Genomic DNA, 24,608 nt, shown 5'->3' on the forward strand with positions numbered 1-24,608 from the left:
CGTAAGCTCGAGGAACAGCACCTCATCTTTCGATTAGGCACTCTACAGTCCTCTGGACTCAACACAGAGTTCAACAATTTCAGATCATAATCTTGGCCCCTATCACATATATATATTTTCTTTTTTTTAAATCACACTTTGTTTTTTCTTCCCTCCCTTAATTCTGCCAGCGCAATTCACACCCCATCTAGAGCCATCCTTTATTCCTTAACCTGCCCCATTTCCACCTCCCCTTGCCTTGAATATCTCTTAATCTCTCCTGCTTTCTATCCTATCACTGACCTTCCCTTTTGTTCTTTCATCCCCTCCCCCTTTTCCCAGCCCCCAAACTTGCTTTCCATTCCCTGCTTTTTTTTTCCCAGTTCTGACGAAAGGTCTTCGACCTGAAACGTTGACTCTGTTTCTCGCTCCACCGATGCTGCCTGGCCTGCTGAGTTTTTCCAGCGTTTCCTGTTGTTAATCCAGTGACCCATGTGTGACTGTTGGGTGAGGACCGGATCAGACTTGGCTGTGATGCTCCTTGCATCGACAAACTTGCCAACGCTTGCTGTCTAGGCTTGTATGTGAAAATTGAGCACCTGCCCAAGGTACCAGAAGGCCATGGGCAACTTGAGAAAGAAATCCCTTAGCAGGGGAGAGAATTGGCAAGGGAGGGAGGAGGAGAGTAAGGTACTTATTGTGGCACTTGCTGTTTAAAGGGTTGATAGGAGATAAGTTTATAGGATTAGAGAGAATCCGATTTGTAGCACGTTTATTATTTTGCCAGGTTTGATCCTAAGGAAAATAAATGGATGAGAGTAGCCCCAATGAGCACTCGGCGCCTGGGGGTAGCTGTGGCAGTCCTCGGTGGACATCTCTATGCAATCGGGGGCTCTGATGGAACATCTCCACTGAATACAGGTAATCTATGTGGAAACAGATTAGTTACAATAGGTGTACTTCAGACTGGTCCTAACTTCAATCTTTTAATCATTAATATGAGGGATGGTATGTGGTAGAGAATTAACATTTTCTCTTTTAATATGGGTTGTTTGCGTCCAATCTGGAAATACTGAATACAATGTAAATCTCCCTGTATACTATCCCATTGTGTTTATAACCGTAGGCCATCACCAGCTGCTTCTGGTGTGGCTTTTTCATCTCCCACACCACCCATCCTTAACGTGACAGTGCCAATTTAATAGTAATTAATGTTAAATTATAGGCAGTTTTGTGCTATGGTTTTGGACCCATCAATAATTGGGTTCTAGTTGTCCAAATTCATGTTATGTAGGGTTCTCCTCTCGGTGGAGGAGATTGGGCTAGTTTGGAACCCCAGTCCTGGAGATGAATTGATAGTGAGCCTCCCAGAAATTCTCTTTTTTTTGGATGTACAGTACATTACATTAAGTCGAATCCAACACTCCAAAAAACTGACTCTTTTCCTCCCCAGTTCAATATCCATATAAATGTTGGCCAGGACATCTGGAGACCTCCTCCTCTGCTCTCCTTCAAATACCCCAGTTCAATATCCATATAAATGTTGGCCAGGACATCTGGAGACCTCCTCCTCTGCTCTCCTTCAAATAATGCCATGAGATCTTTTACATCTACTTGAGGGCAGAAGGGATATAACTAGAGGTATTTAAATTTGTAAATGAAATTGAAAAGGTAAATCTGGACTATTGCTTCAAACTAAATTACTAAATTGCAAAAATACAAGGAGACATTCAAACTAGTAAAAGGCTAATGAAGGACTCTTCTCAGGAAGTTGTTCCTCAGTGATCAATACTTAAGATGGATTTCTAGGTCAGGTAGTAGAGTGAAAACCCTGCAATCATTTAAAAAAAAATACATGCTCGATTTGGAGGAGCTGTAAGGTTATGCTGGATGGAGGAACTAATATGGGTGGAATAGCTTTCCTCTTCTGTATTGATTGTATGATCTTGCGAGCACGCCAGATACTGCTACATAGAAAATTGTCCCCAGTAAAAGCCTGGCATTTATACCTGGGGAGAACCTTACTTTTCATTTTCTCAATTGCTCACCTATAAAAGAAATCAAGATTAAAATATGCACATAGCCTGCTTTGCTCTAATACTGCAGTAAGACTTTGGTTGGGTTCATGAAGTGATTTTGTACTTTTCAGTTGAACGCTTCATTCCTCAGGAGAATCGCTGGTCTCCCTGCCCGCCAATGGGAACAAGGCGGAAGCACCTTGGCTGTGCTGTGTTCCAGGACATGATCTACGCAGTCGGAGGCCGCGATGACACAACTGAGCTCAGCAGTGCTGAGCGATACAACCTTAGAACCAATCAGTGGTCTCCAGTGGTCGCTATGACTTCCAGACGGAGTGGAGTAAGTATGTTCCAAAGTCCACTGTTGTGTGTGCATGTTTTTGATGTAGTTAGCAGCACACCATATATTAGACTCGAGCAAGTTCCATCCCTGGACTGCAGCTTTAATCTGAACAAAATATAATCTAACTAGCAGGGGAGCCCCGTGTTGCGAGGGCTTTTTTGGGGCTGGTCGATGTGTGGGCCGGGAGCCTGGGACTGGATTTGGGTTGTCAGCAGTTTCCAGAGCTTTTTTGGGCCTGGTGGATGTGTGGGCTGGAAGCCTGGGACTGGATTTGGGCTGTGGGCAGTTGGAGAAGCCTAGGCCTGTTTTGCACTGTTTTTTAACCTAAACATTTCTAGCTTTTAATACCTTCAAAGATGAAAGTTAAAGTACTTATAAAACATTTTTGGTACTTTTTTTTTAAAGAAACTGACCTGGATTAGCAAAGTTTTGAGCTGCCCTGGCTGCTGTATAATGGCTGACAGATCCCTGAGATGAAAACGATTAGTCCCGCCCACATACACACCGATTGGTCAATCATCACGGCACAGGATTGGTCGACCTTGACGTCAGTCAATGCTAATGAGTGGAATTTTGAAGGTTTTTTGTATAATGTGCGAACAATTTTTGTCCGACCAAAAAGTAAATACGCCTACAAGAGTCCCCTAATGATGAGCTTCCTTTTGCTATAACATATGTATAGGTACGCTCTATAACCTTTGATTGTATAGCCAGACAGACAGACATACCGTTTTATATATATAATAAAATTAAAATATATAAACGGATACTTCTGTCTGTCTGTCCTCACGTGTGCGTCTGTCCGGCTATGCGCTCGAAAGTTAGAGCGTACCTACGCGTGCGTTACGTCGAAAGAAAGCTTACCTTTCCGAAACGGTGGTAAGTGTATTTACGTTTCGGCCGGACAAAAATCGCGCCCACGGTATCCGAAAAACTTTCAAAATTCCGCTCATTAGCATCTCATCCGCTCATTAGCGATGGAGTGACCTCGAGGTCGACCAATCGTACGCCGGGTTGCTGGCGCGTGCGACCGGGCCCTCCTACGGTCGAGCGACGGGACGATTGACCAATCCTACGCTTCGGTCACCTGACGGTCGACCAATCGGTGCGTGTGTGGGCGGGCCTTGTCGTTCTTAAGAGGTGAGTCGCCGCCATCTTGATTCCAAACTTTTCCTTTTTCCCGCTTTCTGCGTCTGTCAAAAAAACGTTGCTTTTAAAACATTGTTTTTTAAAAAAGTTAATTACTTTCTAAATCTTTTATCTAATCTCATTAATTTTCCTACCTTTCCCCGTTTTTCCAGGTAGGCCTCGAAGCCTCGGCCTCTCCTCCGCACCCACGCCCGAGCTAGGCACCTCCCGGCCCCAGTCATCTTTGTGAAGGCTGGAGGGGCGGGCCTCAGCCGAGCGCCGCTACCTTAGTAAAGGGTGCGCGCGCAGCAGGAGCAGCTGAGACACGGCGTGTCTCTGTTCCCCCGCTCGGCTCGGGCGGGGCTCGGCTCTCGGGAGTGCTGATCTCGGGTGGGGCTTGGAGAGCGGGCAGGGTTACCCCGGCAACCGGGCCTGCCGGCCGTCTCTCAGCCGCAATCGGCGCTCTTCAAGCCAGCTCGGGAGGGCGGGGCCATGTCAGTGCGTGGGGGGGCACGGAGCTCCGTGGAGCCATCGCTGGGCTCGGGTGCTTTGTGGCCTGCGGCCGAACAGCGGCTGCGGACCTCGAGCTGACCGGGGCGCTGGACTCGGCTGGGCCATGTCTTTGCGGGTGTTCGCCTCGGCCAACGGCATCAGCCGAGGGAACGTGTTCATCCAGGTGCCGAGGCCCGGGCCCCGGGGCGGAAAGAGGGATTGGAGCGGGGGATGAGGGCTCGGGCAGGGGGGGGGGGGAGGAAAGAAAAGAGTAGAGAGAGAGGGTGGGGGGGGGGGGGGGGGGAGAGAGAGGGTGAGTGAGCTTACCACCTTCCTTCCTTTGCAGGGGTCCATCGGGCCACCTTCCCCCCCCCCCCCCGTCGCGTGCCCCCTTCCCCCCCCCCCCCCCCCCCCCCCCCGTCGCGTGCCCTCTCTCTCTCTTTCTCCCCCCCCCCCCCCCCCCCCCCCCCGCCGGTCGCGCGCCCTCTCTCTCTTTCTCCCCCCCCCCCCCCCCCCCCCACGTCGCTCTCTCTCCCCCAACAACAACATGCCCTTGAAAAAGCCTTGGCACCACCGGGCACTCCAGCTAGTATATAATATAGATAGATACAATATGAAAATGCTAACAAGAGAAAGATGCACGTTTTGGATATAACTCCATCAGAACTGCCAGTTTTGATCAGGGTTATAACTGACCTTTTCTCTTCCAGATGCTGATTGACCTGTGCCTGTCTAGTAATTTTTCAGATTTGTAGCATATTGTGATTTATCTTTATCACTGTGGGTCTAAGAAGCCTGCATTGTTTGGATTCCTGATGCTTTGCCGCTTCTTGGCACCAAAGTTAAGATTTCGATCATCTGTAGAAAATCGATGCTCTTTCTTGCCATTCTAACACAATCAGCAGAGATGGGACAGGGAAGATTTGTTGGCTATGATGAATATCATATAGTAGAATATGCATGTACTATATCTGGCTGAATAATACATTTTGTCTGTGTATCTACTTCAGCAAATAATTTGATAAGCAGTTTACATAAGGGCTTCTTCCCCTCCCCATGCAACTACAGTAAATAATCTGACATTAAGGATTACAGCATTGCTAATCCATTAGAGCCTCCCATTTGTTCATATAGTGACCACTGACATTACTTCATACTGCATGTTTCTCCCTGCAATATATACTATTTTGCAGCTGGTAGATTGGTGCCCTGCAGATGGGAGACACAAGTGGGATGGAATAGCGCTTTTTAAATGTGTTTGCATTTTGTTCTCTTTGGGGAAGTACTAGACTCCACTCGCTGGCACCTGCACTGAGGGGACAAACCGGTGTCCTCTCTGTAGCACAGCATACGATACATCAACATGTGGTGCTAGCAGGTTACTTGTATTAACATTTCCTCTTTAACCTATATGTAAACACTGTTCCTAACAAGTAATTAAAAATGTACTTAATTTTGTGTCTCTCTTCCACCACCACCCAGGTTGGTCTAGCTGTTGTAAATGGACTTCTGATGGCAGTTGGCGGTTTTGATGGTACAACCTACTTAAAAACAGTTGAGGTGTTTGATCCTGACGCAAATACATGGAGGTACAAACATGTTTCAAACTGCTTCCAGCTCAAGTTCAACTTATTTGATCTGCTTAAGTTAACAAAGTGACTGAGTCCATCCAGTGTGCAACAGTCACTGTGATAACCAAAATAGTTGGAATTTCATGAGATGCAAAATTGAGGGGTTTTTTGATTTGACTTTTGAAACCTATGCCATATTTGGGCAAGACCCATGCATGAAATCAATAATTGTAGAATGGAACCGGGTAGAGTATCCCCTCCAAAGGTTGGCACTTCCAGCACTGCATTCTCCTTCAGTAGTGTGGTGGGTTGTCAATCTAGATTATATGATCATGTCCTTTAGCTGGAGTTGGACTTGAACTTCTAGTTTTCTGACCGAGTTAAATACACCAACAAGTGAGCTAAGCTGTACGCCATCTTTTTCTCCCTCTTTCCTTGGACAAATATTCTAGTTTTTTCAGACAAGCATTCTGGTAGAGAGGTCAGCATATTTTTGAAATAAAATGCCCCAATCAGTCCATGCACTGTAAGGGTATATATTAATGTTTCAGACTGATGCATTCATTTTAACCACAGTAAATTACTTTATCCTGGAGTTTCAAAAGTCAAACCAAACAAAAGGCTGGTGTGGTAAGTGGATGCTGATGCACTACCATAAACTGTCTTATGGTGCAGTAATCTAACTTGAGGGACTTCAATGCTATTTACCCCCACCCAGTGATGATTGTGCAGTTTATACAAGACACCTGACTCCAGAGAATAGACCAGTGTCTTAAATTACTCCACTACATTTTTATTAATCATTTGTAAAAGGGTGACTTTAGGCAATGTTGGTGACATTCCTACATATTTGTGCATGTGATGTTGAAGGACTTTATAGAAATTTGCAATTATTCATCACAGCAGCCTTGTCATTGTATATAGGTGTACAGCCCAATCAGGAAAGGTACTTATTATTGTCCCATACTCTTGATCATTACTGATCAAGAATGATGGGTTAATGTACAGTAATAGAACCACACATCAGAGGTAACAATCTGATACACTGGAAAGAAAATCTTGGTAACTGACAAGTGAAAAAAACACTTAGAGAGGGCATCTGCTTGCATAGTTTAAAAAAATTTTTTAAACCAAACATTGCATCAGGTTTGTTAAAACAGACTCCTGCTGTTACATTACCTGAACCTTTCAATTGCATTACAAGGAAGTATTAAACAACCTATATCCTTTGGGCTTTATAAACTAAAGAAATCCAGCATTCACATTTACATGCTTACTGAATTAAACAGCCATAAAACCATTACCAACCTCCATCTTTCATACAAGTTATATAATCTTCAATTGTGTTGCTTAATCAAAAATATGCTTTGAGGGGAAAAAAGATAAGGGTAATAGAAAATCAAAGAAACCAAATTGGCAGTGGGTTTATTGATTACATTGAACTTGCAAAGTATTGCACAAAATGAACAGGAGTGTTTTATTGATCAGGAGCACAGCCTCAACACTAGATATGTTTGCATTTCATTGCCTAATGGATTGAATACAGATTATTTATTTATTCCCTGTCAGGCTCTTTGGAAGTATGAATTACAGACGCCTCGGGGGTGGGGTCGGCGTGGTGAAGATGACGCAATGTGAGTCACACATTTGGTGAATTCTTCGACTTGGGAAGAGGGTTGCCCTGCACATTTTACCCATTTATAACAGCACTGAATTGTCACCTTTTGTGTAACCATACCAAATAGCATATGAAGCAAAGAGTGCAGAAGAGCACCTAGAATAAGTGCATTATATCTAGCAATCTTTATGCACTAAGCTGCAAAAACTTTCTATTTAGCAGTTGCATTTCTTGCGTCATTGGAGATATCCTTTGAATCTATTATTGAAATAAAACCTGCTGCCTTATAAATTGCCCAGCTAGCTACTCCAGATCTGGGTGAGTTTTTTAAAATGGTTCCAATTTATTCTGGCACATCTAGGTTACATCTTTTTGTGCCAGCACACTATTTATGCAACTTGAAGTGAAGAAAATTCCACTTAATGAAGCACTAAGAAATTACTTTCCACATTGGTGGAGTCAGGTTAAATGATCGGTTTACTGCCTTGTCTCAGATTGCAGTTTAACTTGATGGATCATACCACCCTCCCCCTCCTAAATGTAATGGGGTAAAGTATAGGCCTTTGACTAAAACCACACAAGCTCTCATTCCTGCTATGGCTTTTAGTCAAACTTCAAATTAAGTGAAAAGAAGGAAAGCTAGAGCCAGCTTGAATATTGTTTTTATATAAAAGTGTGGTTCCTGCATCAGATGAGGAAGGCAATGGGGGGAAAGAGAGAAAGAAAGTTAAAGACCAGGTCAATTGTTCCATTTTCTTTCTACAAGGTTGACCAAAACTTGTTTCATGAATTACATGAGTGCTTTCAATTATATCCTTGCTTTACATAGGGATTGTATTTTAAAATTAACTTTGAGCAAAACTATTAGGTCTTCTACAGTATACACAAACCCTGTAATTGAGCATAGATATGTACTGTACATGTTTCAGTAAAGTTTAGCCTCCATCACACTGCAAGATGTGAGCCAGAGAACATACAAGCTTAGGGTGCATTTTTAGTCTAGTTCCACTACAGAAATAAAATATAAAACCTACTAGATGCAATCAACATGCTTTTTAATAACTGTAGAGCAGGTTACCTGAAGCCAAATTAACAGCTACACATTCCCAAGCCATAATTGAAGTGATTCAAAACAATATGGATTGCTGCTTTCACTCAGCAACCTGACTGCAACCAACTAAGGTGGGGTGGGTGAAGTGGACAAGTAGTGTTGTAATAAAGGGTCATCTTATATGGGCAGCAGCCCCTGCGTTGATGTGTACTTCCAGTAAAGACAAAAGTATCAATTCTACTTTGCATCTTCCCACTGCCATGTATGTTAGCTAGAAACCCATTAGTAGGTATAAAATCTTGGTTCTTCCTCTTCCAAGAAAGATCCTACATCAAGTTCACTTAATGCAAATACATTAGATGGGATCTAGTAGATATTTGGATACTGACCTTCAATTGCAAAAAAAAAGACATTTATTTAATGTGTTCTTGCTGTTTAAAGGTGATATTGTATTTTATTTACAACAAATGTTCAACTTGTACAGTATTTAAATAAAGTTCAGTTCAAAAATGCTTCATTATTTCTGAAGATACTGCCTTTAAGTTTAATCATTTTCTTTCCCCTAGCCCATGTCATTTATAGCTTTGTATATTTAACTATTGGGACAGGAGTGAATACACTGAAGTACAGGAAACTTTCAATTAACCAGCACCTAAATAACCAGAAATGTCAGTTAACTGGCAAAATTCAGTAGGTTCAGGTAGCTTATTACTTTTTTTTTTTTACTCCATTTGTTGCTGTGCAAGGGTGTGGCTGCAACTGTTGCTAAACTACAGATACACGTGCCCATTGTTCTGAAGCTGTTGCTAAGCAACAGGGTTTGTTGCTTGATATGGAGCTCTCAGCTCCGTATCTTTTACTAGTGTTCGGTTATCTGGAATTTTTGATGAACCAGCACCACGTCGGTCCCGGATAAAAAAAAGTTTCCTGTATTGCTTTCCTTCGAGCACTGACTGAGCTACAATATAGTCGTGGTGTGATCCCTAGAGTAATAGTACGGACAAGTAAATCACTCCAATACCCTTTCAAAGTGCCAAAGTGGGTGTGGGGGTGGAAGGAATAAACTTGTATTTTTAAAATAGTAAAGTGGTAGAAATCTGATTTACAGTGCATTACCAATACCTTAATAGCAAGTCCATAGCAAAAAGGTTTACACAATCACAAGGGCCATTTAATATAAATCTTCAAACAAATAACAGCTGAACTCTGATTGGACCTCAAGGGATAACTTGCACCCCCCTCAAACAAATTAAGCAAAGTTTAATTGAGTTTTAATGTGTGGCTGTATGATACCCTCTAATGATTAGCATATCAAGAAAACATGTTAACTGAACTCTCTCAAGCTGCAGCCAGACTTGGAACAACTCCATTTTCTGTTCAAAAATAAAAGCAAAATATTGCAGGTGCTGGAAATTAAATTGAGCACCTCTGGCTAAATGGTTAAACACCTGCACACATCATTGAAAAGATTCAGGAAAATATCCCCCTCCCTTGAGGCAAAGGTTGTTGGGCCTGCCACAGCACAGCCAGGTGCAACTCTCGAAGGGTACCAGTTACTGCATTGTTTCTGTTCTCATTCCCACACTAGCTGTTGCAATCAAATTGTAGATTAACAGTTTGTCTTTCATTAACAATTAAATTATAATTAAGGCTAGTAATTTGGTGCAGCACAACAGCCCTCAACAAATTCATACACACTTCAATTTTGCATGAAGAAAAAAGGACAACCTTGGGATTTTTTTTTTTTTTTTTTTAAACACCAAACCAATGAAGTACTTTTGAAGTAGCCACTGTGGTAAGCAAATACAGCCAACATGTAGTGTCCCACAAACAATTAGATAAGTTTTTAGTGGTAGTTAAATGTTGGCTAGGTCACTGGGAGAATTCCCTGGCACTACTTGTCCAACTGGCAGTGAAAATGCTGGTCAGCAGCAATACTGCACTTGCCCCCCAAATCACAAGTAGGCCACTGAAAATGATCAGGGTTTAAATTTGTTATAAACTTAAAAAGATTAAGTCTACCATAGCCATTTCTTCCTCAGCACACAGATCATCTGTTATCCCTGGCGACTCCACTTCTGGCCAGTTTCCCAGCGAGTTCTCGGCTGTCATTAGTGTATCTAAATCCAGTACTTGGAATGATGATTTTTCCAATTCTGGTTTCACTTCTGAAGCTGAAGTCGGACTTTTGTTCATTGAAGTATCCGAATCCATAGTTGATGCAGAAATCTCCAAGCTTTTGGCAGCTTGGGTGGTGGAATTGTCAGAGTCTGTAATGGTACAATACAGTTGATGTTTGGAGCACAATTGCTATCTAACAACCCAAATTCAAAGACCATTCTACTGATGGTGGGAGGGGGCATACATGAGGAATACCCAATCCTTATTTAGTCAGAAGCCATGTTCCAAGTCAGCAATTTACCAAAGTAGTATTACTGGAGAGATTTTTTTTTAAACAATGAGCTGGGTGGGGGTGGATAAACAAGAAACACCCATGTATTTATTAAGAGTTATGCAACTTGATATCAGCAGCTCATATTGGCAACAACTGCACCATTAATTGTTCATGATCAATAGCAATATTAAAAAGGGAATGTGGCAACTGGGACTGAAAGTAGTGGTTAATGGACTAGATGCATGTCACAGTGGTGTTGGGAGCCTCAACCTAGAGAAATCTGGACTCAAGTATAGGGGGCACAACATAAAGAGTGCAGACAAAAATAGGGAACTAAAGTCAGCAACAAGTCAAATTCAGGAGGACAAAACACGTTGAATTTGGATGAAATTTAATGCAGAGAAGTGTGGCAATAGGCAGTCAGATACAAAGCCAAAGTACAAGTGATAGCCCATGTTAGAAAAAATTGTATTCTAGGGTTTTAGAACTAGGGGCATAGATAATGCTAAACCTACACATTTGTTGGGCATTTAAAATATGGTCAGTTTTGGACAGCAAAGGATGTCAAGGCCATGGAGGAGAGAGATTTACTAAGATACTATGAATGAGGGACTTCAGTTATGAGGAGAGACTAGAAGAACTGGGGCTCTTCACTAGAAGAGATCTGATTGAGGTATTTTGATACAGTAAAGAGTGAAATTTGCTTGGTTTTTCTAAAAAATAAAATGCACAAGGTTATCTGTATAACTAGCAAAATTTGTCACTATAGGTTCAGAACAGCAAGATCCTACCTGACCAACTTCTGGCTTTGAGGAAGGGACATCGTAAGTGGATGATGGAAAGCCCCATGTAATGTCCCTAGACTTCAAAAAGGAATTGTGACAAAGTTCCACGTTAAGTGAAGCTCAAAGCTGTGGGGAATTCAGAGTCAAGTCTTCGGAATGGATAAGAAATTAGCTAAAGAGTAGAAACTAGATTGTTACAAAACTTTAGGGTTTCTAATTTAGTGAATTGGATTGAGAAATTTGATGCAAATTGGTCATTTTTCCAGACAATACCAAATGGAGACACAATGGCAACAACTTGCATTTATACTTGGGTGAACTTTGAGGCAGCTCAGAAATTAGAAAATAGGTTACTCAAATATGCAAGTGGATAGGACAATGACAGATTAAATTTAAAATGAACACGTGAAGTACTGCACATAGGAAGCACCCATAATCCACAAATTGTGTTGAATAGCAAAGGAAGAACTCAAGACCCACAAGCCTTAGATACAACACTCAAGATGTTCACAAAGCCAATAGAATGTTGAACTCTAGTCAAAGCAGTAGAATTCAAGACAGAGGAAGTTGTGCTTAATCTGCAATGCTTCAGTCAGACCACATCTGGAGTATGGTGTCCAGTTTTCTAGGACATAAGAACTAGGAACAGGAGTAGGTCATTTGGCTCGTCGAGCCTGCTCTGCCATTCAAGATCATGGCTGATCATCTACCTCAACTCCACCTTCCTGCACTATCCCCAAATCCCTTGATTCCTTCATATCCAAAAATCTATTGAATATATACTCAAGTGAACATCCACAACCCTGTGGGGTAGAGAATTCCAAAGCTTCATAGTGCTTTGAAGAAATTTCTCCTCATCAGTCCTAAATGGCTGACCCCTTATCCTGAGACTGTGACCCTTTAGTTCTAGACTCTCCAGCCAGGGGGAAACATCCTCCCAGCATCGACCCTTAAGAATTTTATATGTATCACCTCATTCTTCTAAACTCGAATATAGGCCTGGTCTACTCAGTCTCCTCATAAGATGATCCCTTCATCCCAGGAATCAGTCCAGTAAACCTATGTTGCATTCCCTCTAAAGCAAGGAGACCAAAACTGTACACAGTACTTGAGATGTGGTCTCACCAAGGCCCTATACAATTGTAGTGAGACTTCTTTACTTTTGTACTCTAATCCCTTTGCAGCCTCCATGCATCCTCCTCACAGCTTACTTTAACCACCTTACTTTGTATTGTCAGCAAACTTGGGACACAGGAAAGGTTGTAGTGCTGGATGCAATACAAAGAGCCACAGGGCTGATCACTGGTGTTAGAGGTCAGGGTTACATAGAATGTACAGCACAGAAATAGGCCATGCTGGCATTTATGCTCCACTCAAGCCACCTCCTCATCTAAATCCATCAGCATAACCCTCTATTCCCTTCTCCCCTTAAGTGCATCTATACTATTTGCTTCAACCACTCCCTGTGGTGAAGAGTTCCACATTCTCACCACTGGGTAAAGATGTTTCTTCTGAATTCCCTATTGAATTGCTTGATGATCTTATATTGATGGCCTCTAGTTATGCTCTTCCCCACAAGTGGAAACATTCTCTGTATCCAAACCTTTCATAATTTTAAAGATCTCAATTAGGTCACTCCTCCACCTTTGAGAAGAGTTACAAGGAAAGTCAGGAGAAACTTGGATTATTCAGCCTCAAAAGGAAGCAGCTAGGAAGTGGTCGTAACTAGGCACACAAGATCATGTTTACAGCATGGAAAAGGTAAATTAGAAAAGTACATCAACCTAAATTGCAAGAGCAAGACATGGTAACCTCTTGACAGATGAAAGATGGGTCAGATGACCTTTCACATCCATGTTCATCTTTTAACAAGGAATGTCCTAGCAGAAACAATGATGGAAGCTGAGCCCATCACTTTAAAAGGAAAGTGGATTAAAATGGGTGGGGTGGGGAGGGTGCAGCAGGGCAATGGGACAACTGTGCACAGGGCCAAATGGCTTCCCTCTATGCTGCAAATTCTGATCAATACGTTATGAGAAACAAAGATGCAAGCTTTCCAACCCTCCCCCAACAGGAGACATTTGGTTTACACCATGCCAATAGGTCTCAACTGTAGAGTATCAGTCAGTTCCTATTTAGTGAATGACCAGTATCCAGCGTTTTAAAAAAGTGATTTGTTCTATAGCAAGCCTTTATATATGTACACTTTGTTCAATAAATGTAGTTTAACTTACCCACTTCTCTGCATGCTAAGATAAATGCCAATACATTTGATTCATTACATGAATGATTATTATTATCTAGCATGTGTAGTACATGGCTGTGAATATGGCAACTGGTTATTACAAGAAAAAATGTAAACATAAAAAAGGGAAATATTTTAGTTTGCCAACACTATGCAGATACAATAGCAAAATACTGCAGATGCTGGAAATCTAAAACAGAAAATGCTGTGAGAGAAAGAAAATGCTGGGGGAAGAGAGAGAGAGAGAGTCAACGTTGAGTCAGGGACCCTTTGTCAATACTTTATGCAGATAGTTTTGAACACTTGCCCCTCCCCATCCCCTGCAAGATTGGCACTATTTAGCCAAGCAGTCACCAGGTGAGGAACATAGGCTGTTTGCAGAATACCAGTGTGCCCTGTAACCAGGCAGCTCCCCGCCAGAAATAACCGCTGCTCAGCACCCACGTTTCGTCAGAGTGCAAGTAAACAGAGCAGAATTCAGACTTGTACCCACCACTCCAGTATCAACACACAACTTAGTGCCACCTGTCACAGGTCAAAGTGGGGGGGAGAAATGATTTGTTGGGTGCTTCATCCTTAGTTTGATAATGTAGTTGATAATTATTTGGAGTTATCCCCCTTCATTTCTCTTAAGTTACAGGATGGAGCAGTAGGTATACACATGACAAAATTCACTGCTACAATTAGTTCTCTCGCCCCTTCCAGCACTTAAGAAAAAGGGTCAAACTCCTCGCTGGGGTATAATGCCACACATACCCTTGTAGTGCCTTGCTTAAGTGGCACATTCTTTTTACATGAACCCTAACAGTTCAGTGACAGCCAACCCCTACTGTAAGAGTGCGCATCAACACTGAGCCCAATCCCGTACTCGCCGGACAACCACATGTCCAAGTCCAGTGGCTGTTGGTCAACAATCTGGTGTGGGAATCCTGATGGACGTTGTCCTCCCAAATGAAGGACAGAAGCCAATTGCAGTGTCCTTACTGCCACCCTGGCCGAGAGCAGCTAACTCAACCGAGACTAGGGATTTCAACCTGGGGGGTTTCTGGCTGATACGGCGGAGCTACTCACTGAACTAACTGGAGGTACAAGCAGCGGAAAGAAAATGTTTTATTCACAGGGCAGCACATGTGCAAAGAGCAGTGGGACACAGGTACAATCAAGTTAATCTCAGCACCTCCCCAACCCACGACCTCTTCCACCTAGAAGGACGAGGGCAGCAGGCGCATGGGAACACCACCCCCTCCAAATTACACACCATCCTGACTTGGACGTATATCGGGCCATTCCTTCATCGTCGCTGGGACAAAATCCTGGAACTCCCTCCCTAACAGCACTGCGGGAGCAGCTTCACTATACAGACTGCAGCAGTTCAAGGCGGCGGCTCACCACCTTCTCAAGGGCAATTAGGGATGGGCAATAAATGCTGGCCTTGCCAGTGACGCCCACATCCCATGAACCAATATGAAAAAAGTCACACTGCCCTAGAGAGGCAGAAGGCATATACCTCCCTATAAAAGTGGTTAAATAAAAGTATTTACTTCAATAGAGATAAAGTTGCCAATTAAAACTGAGTGAGATTGGCTAGCTGAATTTTACAGCATCATACAACCTTACCTTGCACAGTATTCCATTGGTCTTGGATGTTGAAGGACAGATTATCTGGTTGAGTTGCACTTCTCCCTGGAGAGCTGAGGTTATAACAGGAATTAAACCCTGAAAATACAATACTTCAAACTTTCTCCCCCCCCCCCAAAAGTTGAGGTGGAGACACAAACCCATTTTGTTGAACTGGAGCAAGAGTTTTAGGACTTGTGGTCAGAAGATTTTGTAGCTGTGAATCTTGCCATCCATTGGTGAGAGTTGCAAACCACTTGGCCGGTAGATGACTGGCTGGAGATGCCACATGTTGTTCAGAAGAGCCAGTGACGGGCAATATTGTAGGCTTCCCTACAACAGAAATTTCTCGAGCTTACTTTTACCGCACCAATATAAAAAGAGAGAGACACAAAAATACAAGCGTGTGTTCATTACTATTCTATACAAGAACAGTTCACCTGAGCAACACACTGCCAGAGGTCACTAGTACATAGCAGTTAAAAATTAAGCCAATACAGAGTCAGTTTCCAAACATTTCACATCAATGTAATTTCCAGAGATTAAATCAGATGCTTAATCCTCTTACTCCATTGTCAGGATAACAGAATCCTGAATGTTATAGGTGAGAAACAGGATCCTTTACTCACTATCCAAGTGTTGGTCTTTCATGCCTACACCATTTATTGGAGAGATATACTTCCTAACTTGAATACAGATCTGCCCACAACCTCCAGCAGCCAGTTCTTGTTTCAAAAGAACAGGAGTTCATTTCTGGTCTTGCACTAGGCTCAGTTTGGTTTAGTGCTAGAAGAGTGTGATGGTAGTTTCCCACCCCCTTTAAAAGAGTTGGACTAGTTGAATCAACTTTTATTAACAGAGCTAACCTGAGATGAAAGGGATGCTCACTCGTGGCAAGTGTTGGGAGATGCCCACACTCTCAGCCAAGGCTTGCTTTTTGTTCTTTGCACTTTGTCTTGTGTAGTACGTTTTCACTGGTTCCTTTTTACTGTTGAAAAGGAATATGATATTTTAAGTATGAAAACATTGTTCCTATAGCACATCAAGAGAAGACTCTGGAAATGATTAACTAGGGTGATGGACTGACAAGAGACCAGGATTCAGATCTTTATCCACCAATATTCACTCTGGTTTCTCAGACTGGAGTGCCGGGTTGTTTGGCTTTTCCTCCCTTCTGCTCCCTCAACTGGCTAGGGATGAATAGTCACATGGTTCCTTCCAATATTGGTACTGCACATCTTCTAGGGATGCCAAAAATGAATGGCATCAGAGGAGAAATTGACAACACGTAGCCCTTGGAGTTGCAATACAAAGCGATGATTCCACATCAGCGCAGTGACGTGTGTAGACCAAATGGCAGAAGGCATGTGAGATCTAACAAATTTCTACATGTTAGAATGTGATTCATGTCAGAGTGCTGCAATTTCACAAAATAGAAAAAAATTTGAAAATGCTGGTTCCTGAGCAGATCTGAATGATGCATCATTTGTCCTACTTAAAGAGAAGCATATGGGCTGATCAGCACAATTTGTTGAGTTTTTCCATACACTGCATGAAGACCCGTACAAGCACTGGATAACGGTGGGGGGGGGGGGGGGGGATTCCAACTCCTTAACTGTTTGGAAGTTTCGTGTTAAACTAGGGTACATCCAACAATAACTAAACACTAAGTCAACAGCAGCACTTCATCTTGTATACCAACATCCCCCTTGAGGGAGGGGGATCTGCAACTCTCAGCTTCCCACAGCCCAGTCACTCAGGATTGAGATGACTGGTTACCCAGTGTATTTTATATAAGTAACAATTTACAGCACCTCCTGCCCCAAGAGGAACACACACGAGTTATATCCCCAACCGAGACCATCCCAGGTTCCTGGGGGCAGGATAAACCGTGGCCAAGGACATCCCAATAAAAACAGTGGAAACTGAACACCAGTGCTATTTAACAATTATACAAACTCTTACCTGTACATTTCTCGTCTCCCCCTTGTCCTCTCATCTTGTACAGAACATGGTTTTGCTGGTTCTGTCTTTGTGGTGGGTTTCTGCCATTTTTCATATAGTCCCTCGGGTACCGATAAAGTCTGAACAAAATGCAGTTTCAGCCCGTGAAAGACAGCTCCTTTTTTAAGCTTTGTATTTTACATAAGACACAAGATTGGAGACTCGTTATTATAGGTTAGTTAAGAGTAGACAAATCTCAATTTCTATTAAGTTCAAAGAAGTGGATTTGCTTGAAAATCTCTGCTCACTGAGCCACACAAATCAGGAAGCTCCCAGGTTCTATCCCAGTCTGTGCTGAGTTAACCAATCTTCACTTTTGGGGAGCTTGACGGGGAATGGGGAAAATAGATGATTGTAGACAGTGTGGAGGGAAAAGGATCACATACACACAGGAGAAAAATCTTGGGTCGTCGACTCACTCTGGGTTCCTGTGGTGGGATAAGTGCTTGGACAAGCTCCAGGTATTTCACAGTCATCTCCAGGACTGATGCCATATCATTCCTTCGTCCTTCAAATTTAGGCAGCAGATCCCGAAGCTGATCACAGCTGATTTTAATCCGTTTCCTGGCAGATTAAAAGGAAACGAGTGACTGCTTTCACAAAAGCCATGAACTCAGGACAGACAGGCTTCATAGTGGGCAACTGTATTTAGCTTTTTTCCCCCAAGCATCCATTAGAGTTTAAAAGGTCACGACGCTTGACACACACACAACATCCATCCCATTAATAGATTTAAACAATCTCTTTCCCCCACCCCTAACTTTGTCATGCATCTGTGGGACGACAGAGCTGGGGTGGGATTGGGTCAGGTCTTGGCAGGAGTTCTTGCTCACCTACCTAGGCACCGGTGGAGTATCTCCAGCAAAAAAAAAGGTGTAAAGAGAACATTACATCCTCAAAAAAAGCTCTTTACATTTGGGCTTGGAGAGATCCACTTTCCATACTTAACTAAAATCCAAAATTTTATTTAAAAAACCCAAGCAGTCGTTCTGGAAGTAGACAGCAGAGAGAGAAGAAATTGGCTGATGTTTCCACTTTGGTGGCATAAACAGGAAGGCAGATTATCTGAACGGCAATAGATTGGGAGAAGGGGAAGTGCAACGAGACCTGGGTGTCCTTGTGCACCAGTCGCTGAAGGCAAGCATGCAGGTGCAGCAGGCGGGTAAGAAGGCAAATGGTATGTTGGCCTTCATAGCGAGAGGGTTTGAGTACAGGAACAAGGATGTCTTGCTGCAGTTGTACAGGGCCTTGGTGAGACCACACCTTGGAGTAGTGTGCGCAGTTTTGGTCGCCTTATCTGAGGCAGGATGTTCTTGCCATGGAGGGAGTGCAGCAAAGATTCACCAGGCTGATACCTGGGATGACAGGAATGAAATATTAGGAGAGATTGGGTCGATTGGGCTTATACTTGCTGGAGTTTAGAAGAATGAGAGGGGATCTCATTGAAACTTATAAAATTCTAACAGGACTAGATGCAGGAAGGATGTTCCCGATGGCAGGGGAGTCCAGAACCAAGGGTCACAGTCTAAGGATAAGGGGTAAGCCATTTAGGACTGAGATGAGGAGGAATTTCTTCACTCAGTGGTGAACCTGTGGAATTCTCTACCACACAAGGCAGTTGAGGCCAATTCATTAAATATATTCAAGAAGGAGTTAGATATATTTAAGGCTAAAGGGATATGGGGAGAAGGCAGGGACAGGGTACTGAGTTTGGATGATCAGCCATGATCTCATTGAATGGTGGAGCAGGCTCGAGGGGCCGAATGGCCTACTCCTGCTCCTATCTTCTATGTTTCTATGTTTCACACGTCGACACTTTCAGGTTAGAATCGGAATGACACGGCACAGGAGACGGCCGTTTGGTCCATTCTGCCGGCTCTTCTGGTCGAGCTAACCACTTAATCCCACTCCCCCTGCTCTTTCCCCATAGCCCTGCAAAATGATTTGTTTTTATTTTAGCTATCCAGTTTCTTTTTATATAAATTAAAGCTTTGCATTTACAAAAAGGAAATACTCCCATTGACCTCGGTGCTGGTTTCTGCTGATGTAAAGGTATACTTTGTACTTATAAAACAGTGAATGAAGTTTAACCAAACATGGGAATAAAAAGACAGCTAAAAACTTGAAAGGTTCTGACTTACTCTTTTGTTCTCTGAGGAAAGATTGGAGAGGCTGGGTTTGTTTTCTTTGGAACAGATGCAACTGAGGGGAGATTTAATTGAGGTGTATAAAATTATGAGGGGCCCAGATAGAGTGGATAGGAAGGACCGATTTCCCTTAGCAGAGAGGTCAAGAACCAGGGGGCATAGATTTAAAGTAATTGGTAGGAGGATTAGAGGAGAGTTGAGGAGAAATGTTTTTCATCGAGGGTGCTGGGAGTCTGGAACTCACTGCCTGAAAGGGTGGTAGAGGCAGAGACCCTCAGGTTGTTTTATTTATTTATTTATTTATTAATTTTTTTAAAAAAGTACTTGGATATGCTCTTGAAGTGCTGTAACCTACAGGGCTACGGACCAAGAGCTGGAAAGTGGGATTAGGCTGGATAGCTTTTTTGGGGGCTGGCACAGACACGATGGGCTGAATGGCCCCCTTCCGTGCCGTAAACCTCTGATTCTGTATAAAAGCAACACTGAAGAGTTCAGCAGCTGTCAAAGGGTCGGGTCGGGTCTCGTGCACAAAATGCAGAGTCAGTGAGGCGACCTCTCCCCCTCAGGCTGACCTGACCATAGCTAACATGATCCCTTATCCCGCAAATCCATTGGCAGGATAGGCGCACCAACATCAGTGTTCTCGCTCAGGCCAACATCAAAGCTTTGACTACACTCAATCAGCTCCGATGGACGAGTCACATTGTCTGCATGCCCGATATGAGACTCCCAAAACAAGCGCTCTACTCGGAGGTCTGACACGGCAAGAGAGCCCCAGGTGGGCAGAGGAAACGCTTCAAGGACACTTTCAAAGCCTCCTTGAAAAAGTGCAACATCCCACCAACATCTGGGAATCCCTGGGCCCAAGACCGCACAAAGTGGAGGAGAAGCATCCGGGAAGGCACCGAACACCGAGTCTCTTCGCCGGGAGCAAGCGGAAGCCAAGCGCAGGCAGCGCACGTCAACCCAAGCACCGCACCCACCCCTTCAACCATCATCTGCCCCACCTGTAACAGAGACTGTAGGTCCCGCATTGGACTCATCAGTCACCTGAGACTCATTTTAATGTGGAAGAAAGTCATCCTCGGCTCCGAGGGACTGCATAAGAAGGATCCCTTATTTAGAAAGGAGTTCTCCCGTGGTGTTGTCCGTAGAAAGTCAGGACACAGCAAATTTCCCCTCCGTGATGCCGCAGCTTCTGGAGGCCCATCTAGCGGGAGACATGTGTGCAGCTACAGGTAGCTTTAGAATTGGAAAATCCCAGCAAAACACCATGTAGAGGCATGACAGAATGGTGATGCCCACACAAGGAGGAGGGTAGAACCTACATAGCAAATTTAAATATTGCTAGTTAATCTCCCATGGTATTGCACACAGGGAGACCAAGTGTAGTCTCGAGGTGAATTGGGGTTAGAGGGCAGAGGGCAATTGGACAATTCAATCACCTTTTGTTATCTTTATATTTCCATTATAAATTCTAATGTCCACATTTATAACAGAAACTGCCAATACAAACTGGTCACCATCATTACAGCCTTGGTCCAGTAGTGGTCCTACAGTACCCCATTGGCCAGTTACAATTACACTGATGTTTACATAAACAGTTTCAATTATAAAATGTGGACACAAGAATTATTAAAGGAAAAAAGTGGACAGGAAATGTGGCCTGATGTTAAAAAAAACCATTAAATATATTAGATTTTTACCTCCTGTTGCGCTCTTTGATCACATTTAGCTTGTCAACCTGGGCTTCAGCTTTGGCCATGGCTTCTTTATGTTCTCTTAACATCTGCTTCTGGAAGTCATCAAGTTTCTCCTCGCTCAGCCTTTCCTCTTTCTCTCCTCAGAATCACTGCTGGACCAAGAGTGAATGGAGAAGGTGAGCAGCCTTGGAAAACACAGCAGCATTAAGGCAGCGCAGGACTCCAGGCAGCTCAATCTGGATCATGAGCAACTAAGCAATTATTGGAAATTTTTAACCACTAAAAGCAGACATAGCTTCAGAATAGTTCTGGAGATGGCAGGCACAAGACAGGATGAATAGATCTTCTACTTCTAAAAGCAGAGAAAGTGTAATCACTGTCACTTGCTCAATAATTCCATATAAGTAGAGTAACCAGTTTAAATATTAGCATTGACCTGGTACCAATGTTGTGCCCCTTCCAAACCAATGCCATTATTACATGTTAGGAAGCCTGAGTGGAATTGGGGGGGGGGGGGGGGGGGGGCGGGTGGTGGAAGAGAGAACGGGAGAACAAGACCACAGGTCATGCATGCAAGCTACACAAGGGTAGGATTAAATGTTAAGAGTGGTTCATGTCCCAGAGGATAGTAGACCATGGAACAAGTTAGCAGCTCACGTGATGAGCGCAAACCCTGTGAGCCTTAGAGAGCGCTGGACCAGTCCCTGATCGGGAAGATCACATCTTACAAAGTGGCACATACATGGTCTATGTGGTCTCCTGGACTAGTTTAGATTACCTGGGGGACGGGAAGAGGGGGCTCCCAGAGAGAGGAATTTCCCACTTTGCAAACCACAAGAATTTGAATCATAATAGGACTGGCGTAAAATTGTTTTTCACTAAGGGTACCTGTACTGTTAATATTATTGATTTATCTGTAAAATTTACCACTGCATTTATACTGTTAATCCTAAAGCTGTTCAAGACTTTGTTTTATTGCGGCCAATGAATGTAATGGATTTATTATGTAATTTAGGAGTTGTAACAAGTACTACCATATTTAAATAAATAGCTTTGACTCAATAAAAATGAATTTGAATCATGTAAATCCCACCCCACAATGATCAGATTACAGTCTTCAACCAATAGCCTCCATTCCATTAGATTGATCACTGGAAGAATAATACCCTAAATGTTCTGATGGAGGGTTTGAAAGCACCAGAGTTCAGCGACAGAGGAAGAGAGAAAACAATATTCACAATGAGGTTCCAAACAAGTGAATGTTCAATCTTTTACCCCCTTGTGTAGACAGTCCATCAGGTCCTGTTGGTACAGGTGTTCTTACACATTACTCTTCCCCACCAGGGAGAAAGCACAAAGTTCACATCTTGCACTAAAATGACAGCAGAGAAAAGGAACACACTGGAATACTGAACATGCACACAAATCTGCGGACATCTGTATTTTGGCACGGTTAGACTGGCGCCATCACGGAAAAAAACATCTGCATGCAAGTGTCACGTTTCAGTTTTTAATTCAACCGGCTGAAAGATTTTGGAAAAGGAGTAATGTTTAAAGTTGTGTTAAAACAGCACATGTTCACCCACGTTAAAAAAAAAAAAATCACACCAAGGTGATCGAAATATTAGTGAGTTGGGCATTGAAGTTACTGTACCCCAAAACAATAACCAATTCAATCAGCCAGTCTCCATAGTTAATAGACACTTCGTATCCATTATAAAAAAAAAAATCAGGAAGCCTTTGATCCCAGATTCTCAAGAGGTTTCTGGACAGGCCCTCCTCTCCAGTTAGGAAGGCAGGGAGATAAAATAGGAACAAAACAAAAAACAGTCAGGCTTTCCAAAACAGAAAGCCGGCAAGTTTTCATCAGAAGCTTAGGATGCAGGACAGTAGTTAAGAAGTTACTTTGTTTAAGTCAAGCAAATGACTTACTGATACAGGGACTTGTGGTGTGTTCATTATTACAAGCTGTGCGGATTGAAATAAAAAAGCTTTGCTAGTTCTATCTGGTCTTGTCTTAAATGTTTTCTCCATGAGGCATATGCAGAAAGACACAAGTATCCTGTTCAGATCACAAGAGGGGGCCTATGATTACACCCAAAGTTAGATCATCGCATGCTTAGATATTAGACAGTACAGGCACGCCCTTAAACACAAGCACACTATCCCAACTCATACACCGACCCTTGAGACTCTTTACATTGGTTCTTACCACACACAATGAGAGTGACATTCACTATCCTTTACATCGCTACTGTGCAACTTACAGCCAGCAGCTCACAGACATACAGGAGAGGAAGAAAGGTAGGGTTGGGGGTGAGGGAGGAGAGGGAAAAGGTTTCCAGTGCTCAACCATCTTGTGCTTAGTGTATCCCCATAAATTGTTTCGATGGGGGGGGGGGGGGGGAAAAGAAAAGAGCAAGAGAAATAAAAAGCCATTAACATTTATTTCAGAGCATGGAGTAGCAACAGCTATAGGTTTATAGAATTTCCAGAATATTGAAACTATAAACCCCGTCCCTTAAAAAAAACATTATAACATTACAATTTAAACAGATTGAAACCCAACAAACTAGGGGAACAGCTTGATTTGTACGCATCACACACCAGCTATACACAGAATCTTCAGCATTGTCTGTAGTGACCTCCTCAGAATCCTCTACACCCAAAGCATATGACGAGAAGACGCCCTTGGTAGTCCTGGGGGTGATGGTTTCACACACAGCATAGTTAGAAGGGCCTCTCCGACCACTCATCCTTGGACGCACCATGACCTCAGCATCATCCGATCACATATCAATAATTCTCTTTGTTTAAAAACAGCGTCCATCGGCCAGTCCTTTGGGTTTTATGAACACAGGAAAAATACAAGCACTCTGAACCTTCAGCAATGTCATCAACAATCTCTGATTCTCTCCACCTGGAGGGATTTGAGAGTCCCCTCATCAGTTTCAAGTGATTGCTCAAAAGAAATTCAGATGAGGTAGCCCATTCGGTCTCACAATGTTAACCCAGTCAGCTCCCCATTATAGTATCCGGCCATCCCTTAAATGAAGCAATGTCCTTTTTAATCACCCTCATCAGTTCCAATCGACTTTGCAAATTGATCATTACAGACAAAGAATGAACCCACCTGCAAACAATCCCCTTTTATTTGACCTGACTTCAGATGATGAAAATATATAGAGTGTGAAAATCAAATTGTGTTTTATCTGGAGCCTTTGCTATTTTATATGCTTACACAAGCCTGAAGCCATTGAGACCAGCAGTTAGAAATGCTGGTTTTGAGACCCCTGTGGTTCAAACCTAGACCCAGGCACAATATAGATCAGGAATATTCATAAGAATTAGGAGTAGGAGTCGGCATACAGCTCCTCGAGCCTGCTCCGCCATTCAATAAGATCATGGCCGATCTTCGACCTCAACTCCGCTTTCCCGCCCGATCCCATGTCCCTTGAGTCCAAAAATATATTGATCTCAGCCTTGAATATACTCAACGACACAGCATCCAC

At 43.1% G+C, this 24,608-nt stretch overlaps 2 protein-coding genes across 3 annotated transcripts; one reads left to right on the forward strand and one right to left on the reverse strand.

Moving 5' to 3' along the window:
• The first annotated feature begins 42 nt into the window (after positions 1-42).
• Positions 43-21,614, forward strand: LOC147080518 (uncharacterized). 2 transcript variants are annotated; one of them, XM_085981171.1, is made up of 5 exons: positions 43-900; positions 2,129-2,337; positions 5,443-5,549; positions 7,101-7,165; positions 21,241-21,614. In XM_085981171.1, coding segments are annotated over exons 1-5 (492 nt in total). In that variant the 5' UTR covers positions 43-791; the 3' UTR covers positions 21,243-21,614. The 2 variants fall into 2 exon arrangements, with proteins under 2 accessions (XP_085837297.1, XP_085837296.1); XM_085981170.1 differs by lacking the exon at positions 21,241-21,614 and having other exon boundaries at positions 44-900; positions 7,101-8,510.
• On the reverse strand, positions 8,600-21,233 carry LOC147080519 (uncharacterized; the record flags this gene model as incomplete). The annotated part of the gene is made up of 7 exons (XM_085981168.1): positions 8,600-10,470; positions 15,243-15,316; positions 15,404-15,575; positions 16,109-16,230; positions 17,208-17,326; positions 17,666-17,810; positions 21,100-21,233. Coding segments are annotated over 7 exons (1,041 nt in total), but the record flags the coding sequence as incomplete, so codon positions are not given.
• Positions 21,615-24,608: the final 2,994 nt, after the last annotated feature.

The sequence above is a fragment of the Somniosus microcephalus genome, unplaced genomic scaffold, assembly GCF_052327205.1.
Source record: "Somniosus microcephalus isolate GS21.2 unplaced genomic scaffold, FLI_Smic_1.0 scaffold1520, whole genome shotgun sequence".
In the NCBI taxonomy this organism is placed as follows: Eukaryota; Metazoa; Chordata; class Chondrichthyes; order Squaliformes; family Somniosidae; genus Somniosus; species Somniosus microcephalus.

Coding starts and splice junctions, on each gene's coding strand:
- LOC147080518 (XM_085981170.1), top strand. CDS start 792: ATGAGAGTAGCCCCAATGAGCACTCGGCGCCTGGGGGTAGCTGTGGCA. Junction 2,338..5,442: donor TGACTTCCAGACGGAGTGGA/GTAAGTATGTTC, acceptor ACCACCACCCAG/GTTGGTCTAGCTGTTGTAAA. Junction 5,550..7,100: donor CCTGACGCAAATACATGGAG/GTACAAACATGT, acceptor ATTCCCTGTCAG/GCTCTTTGGAAGTATGAATT.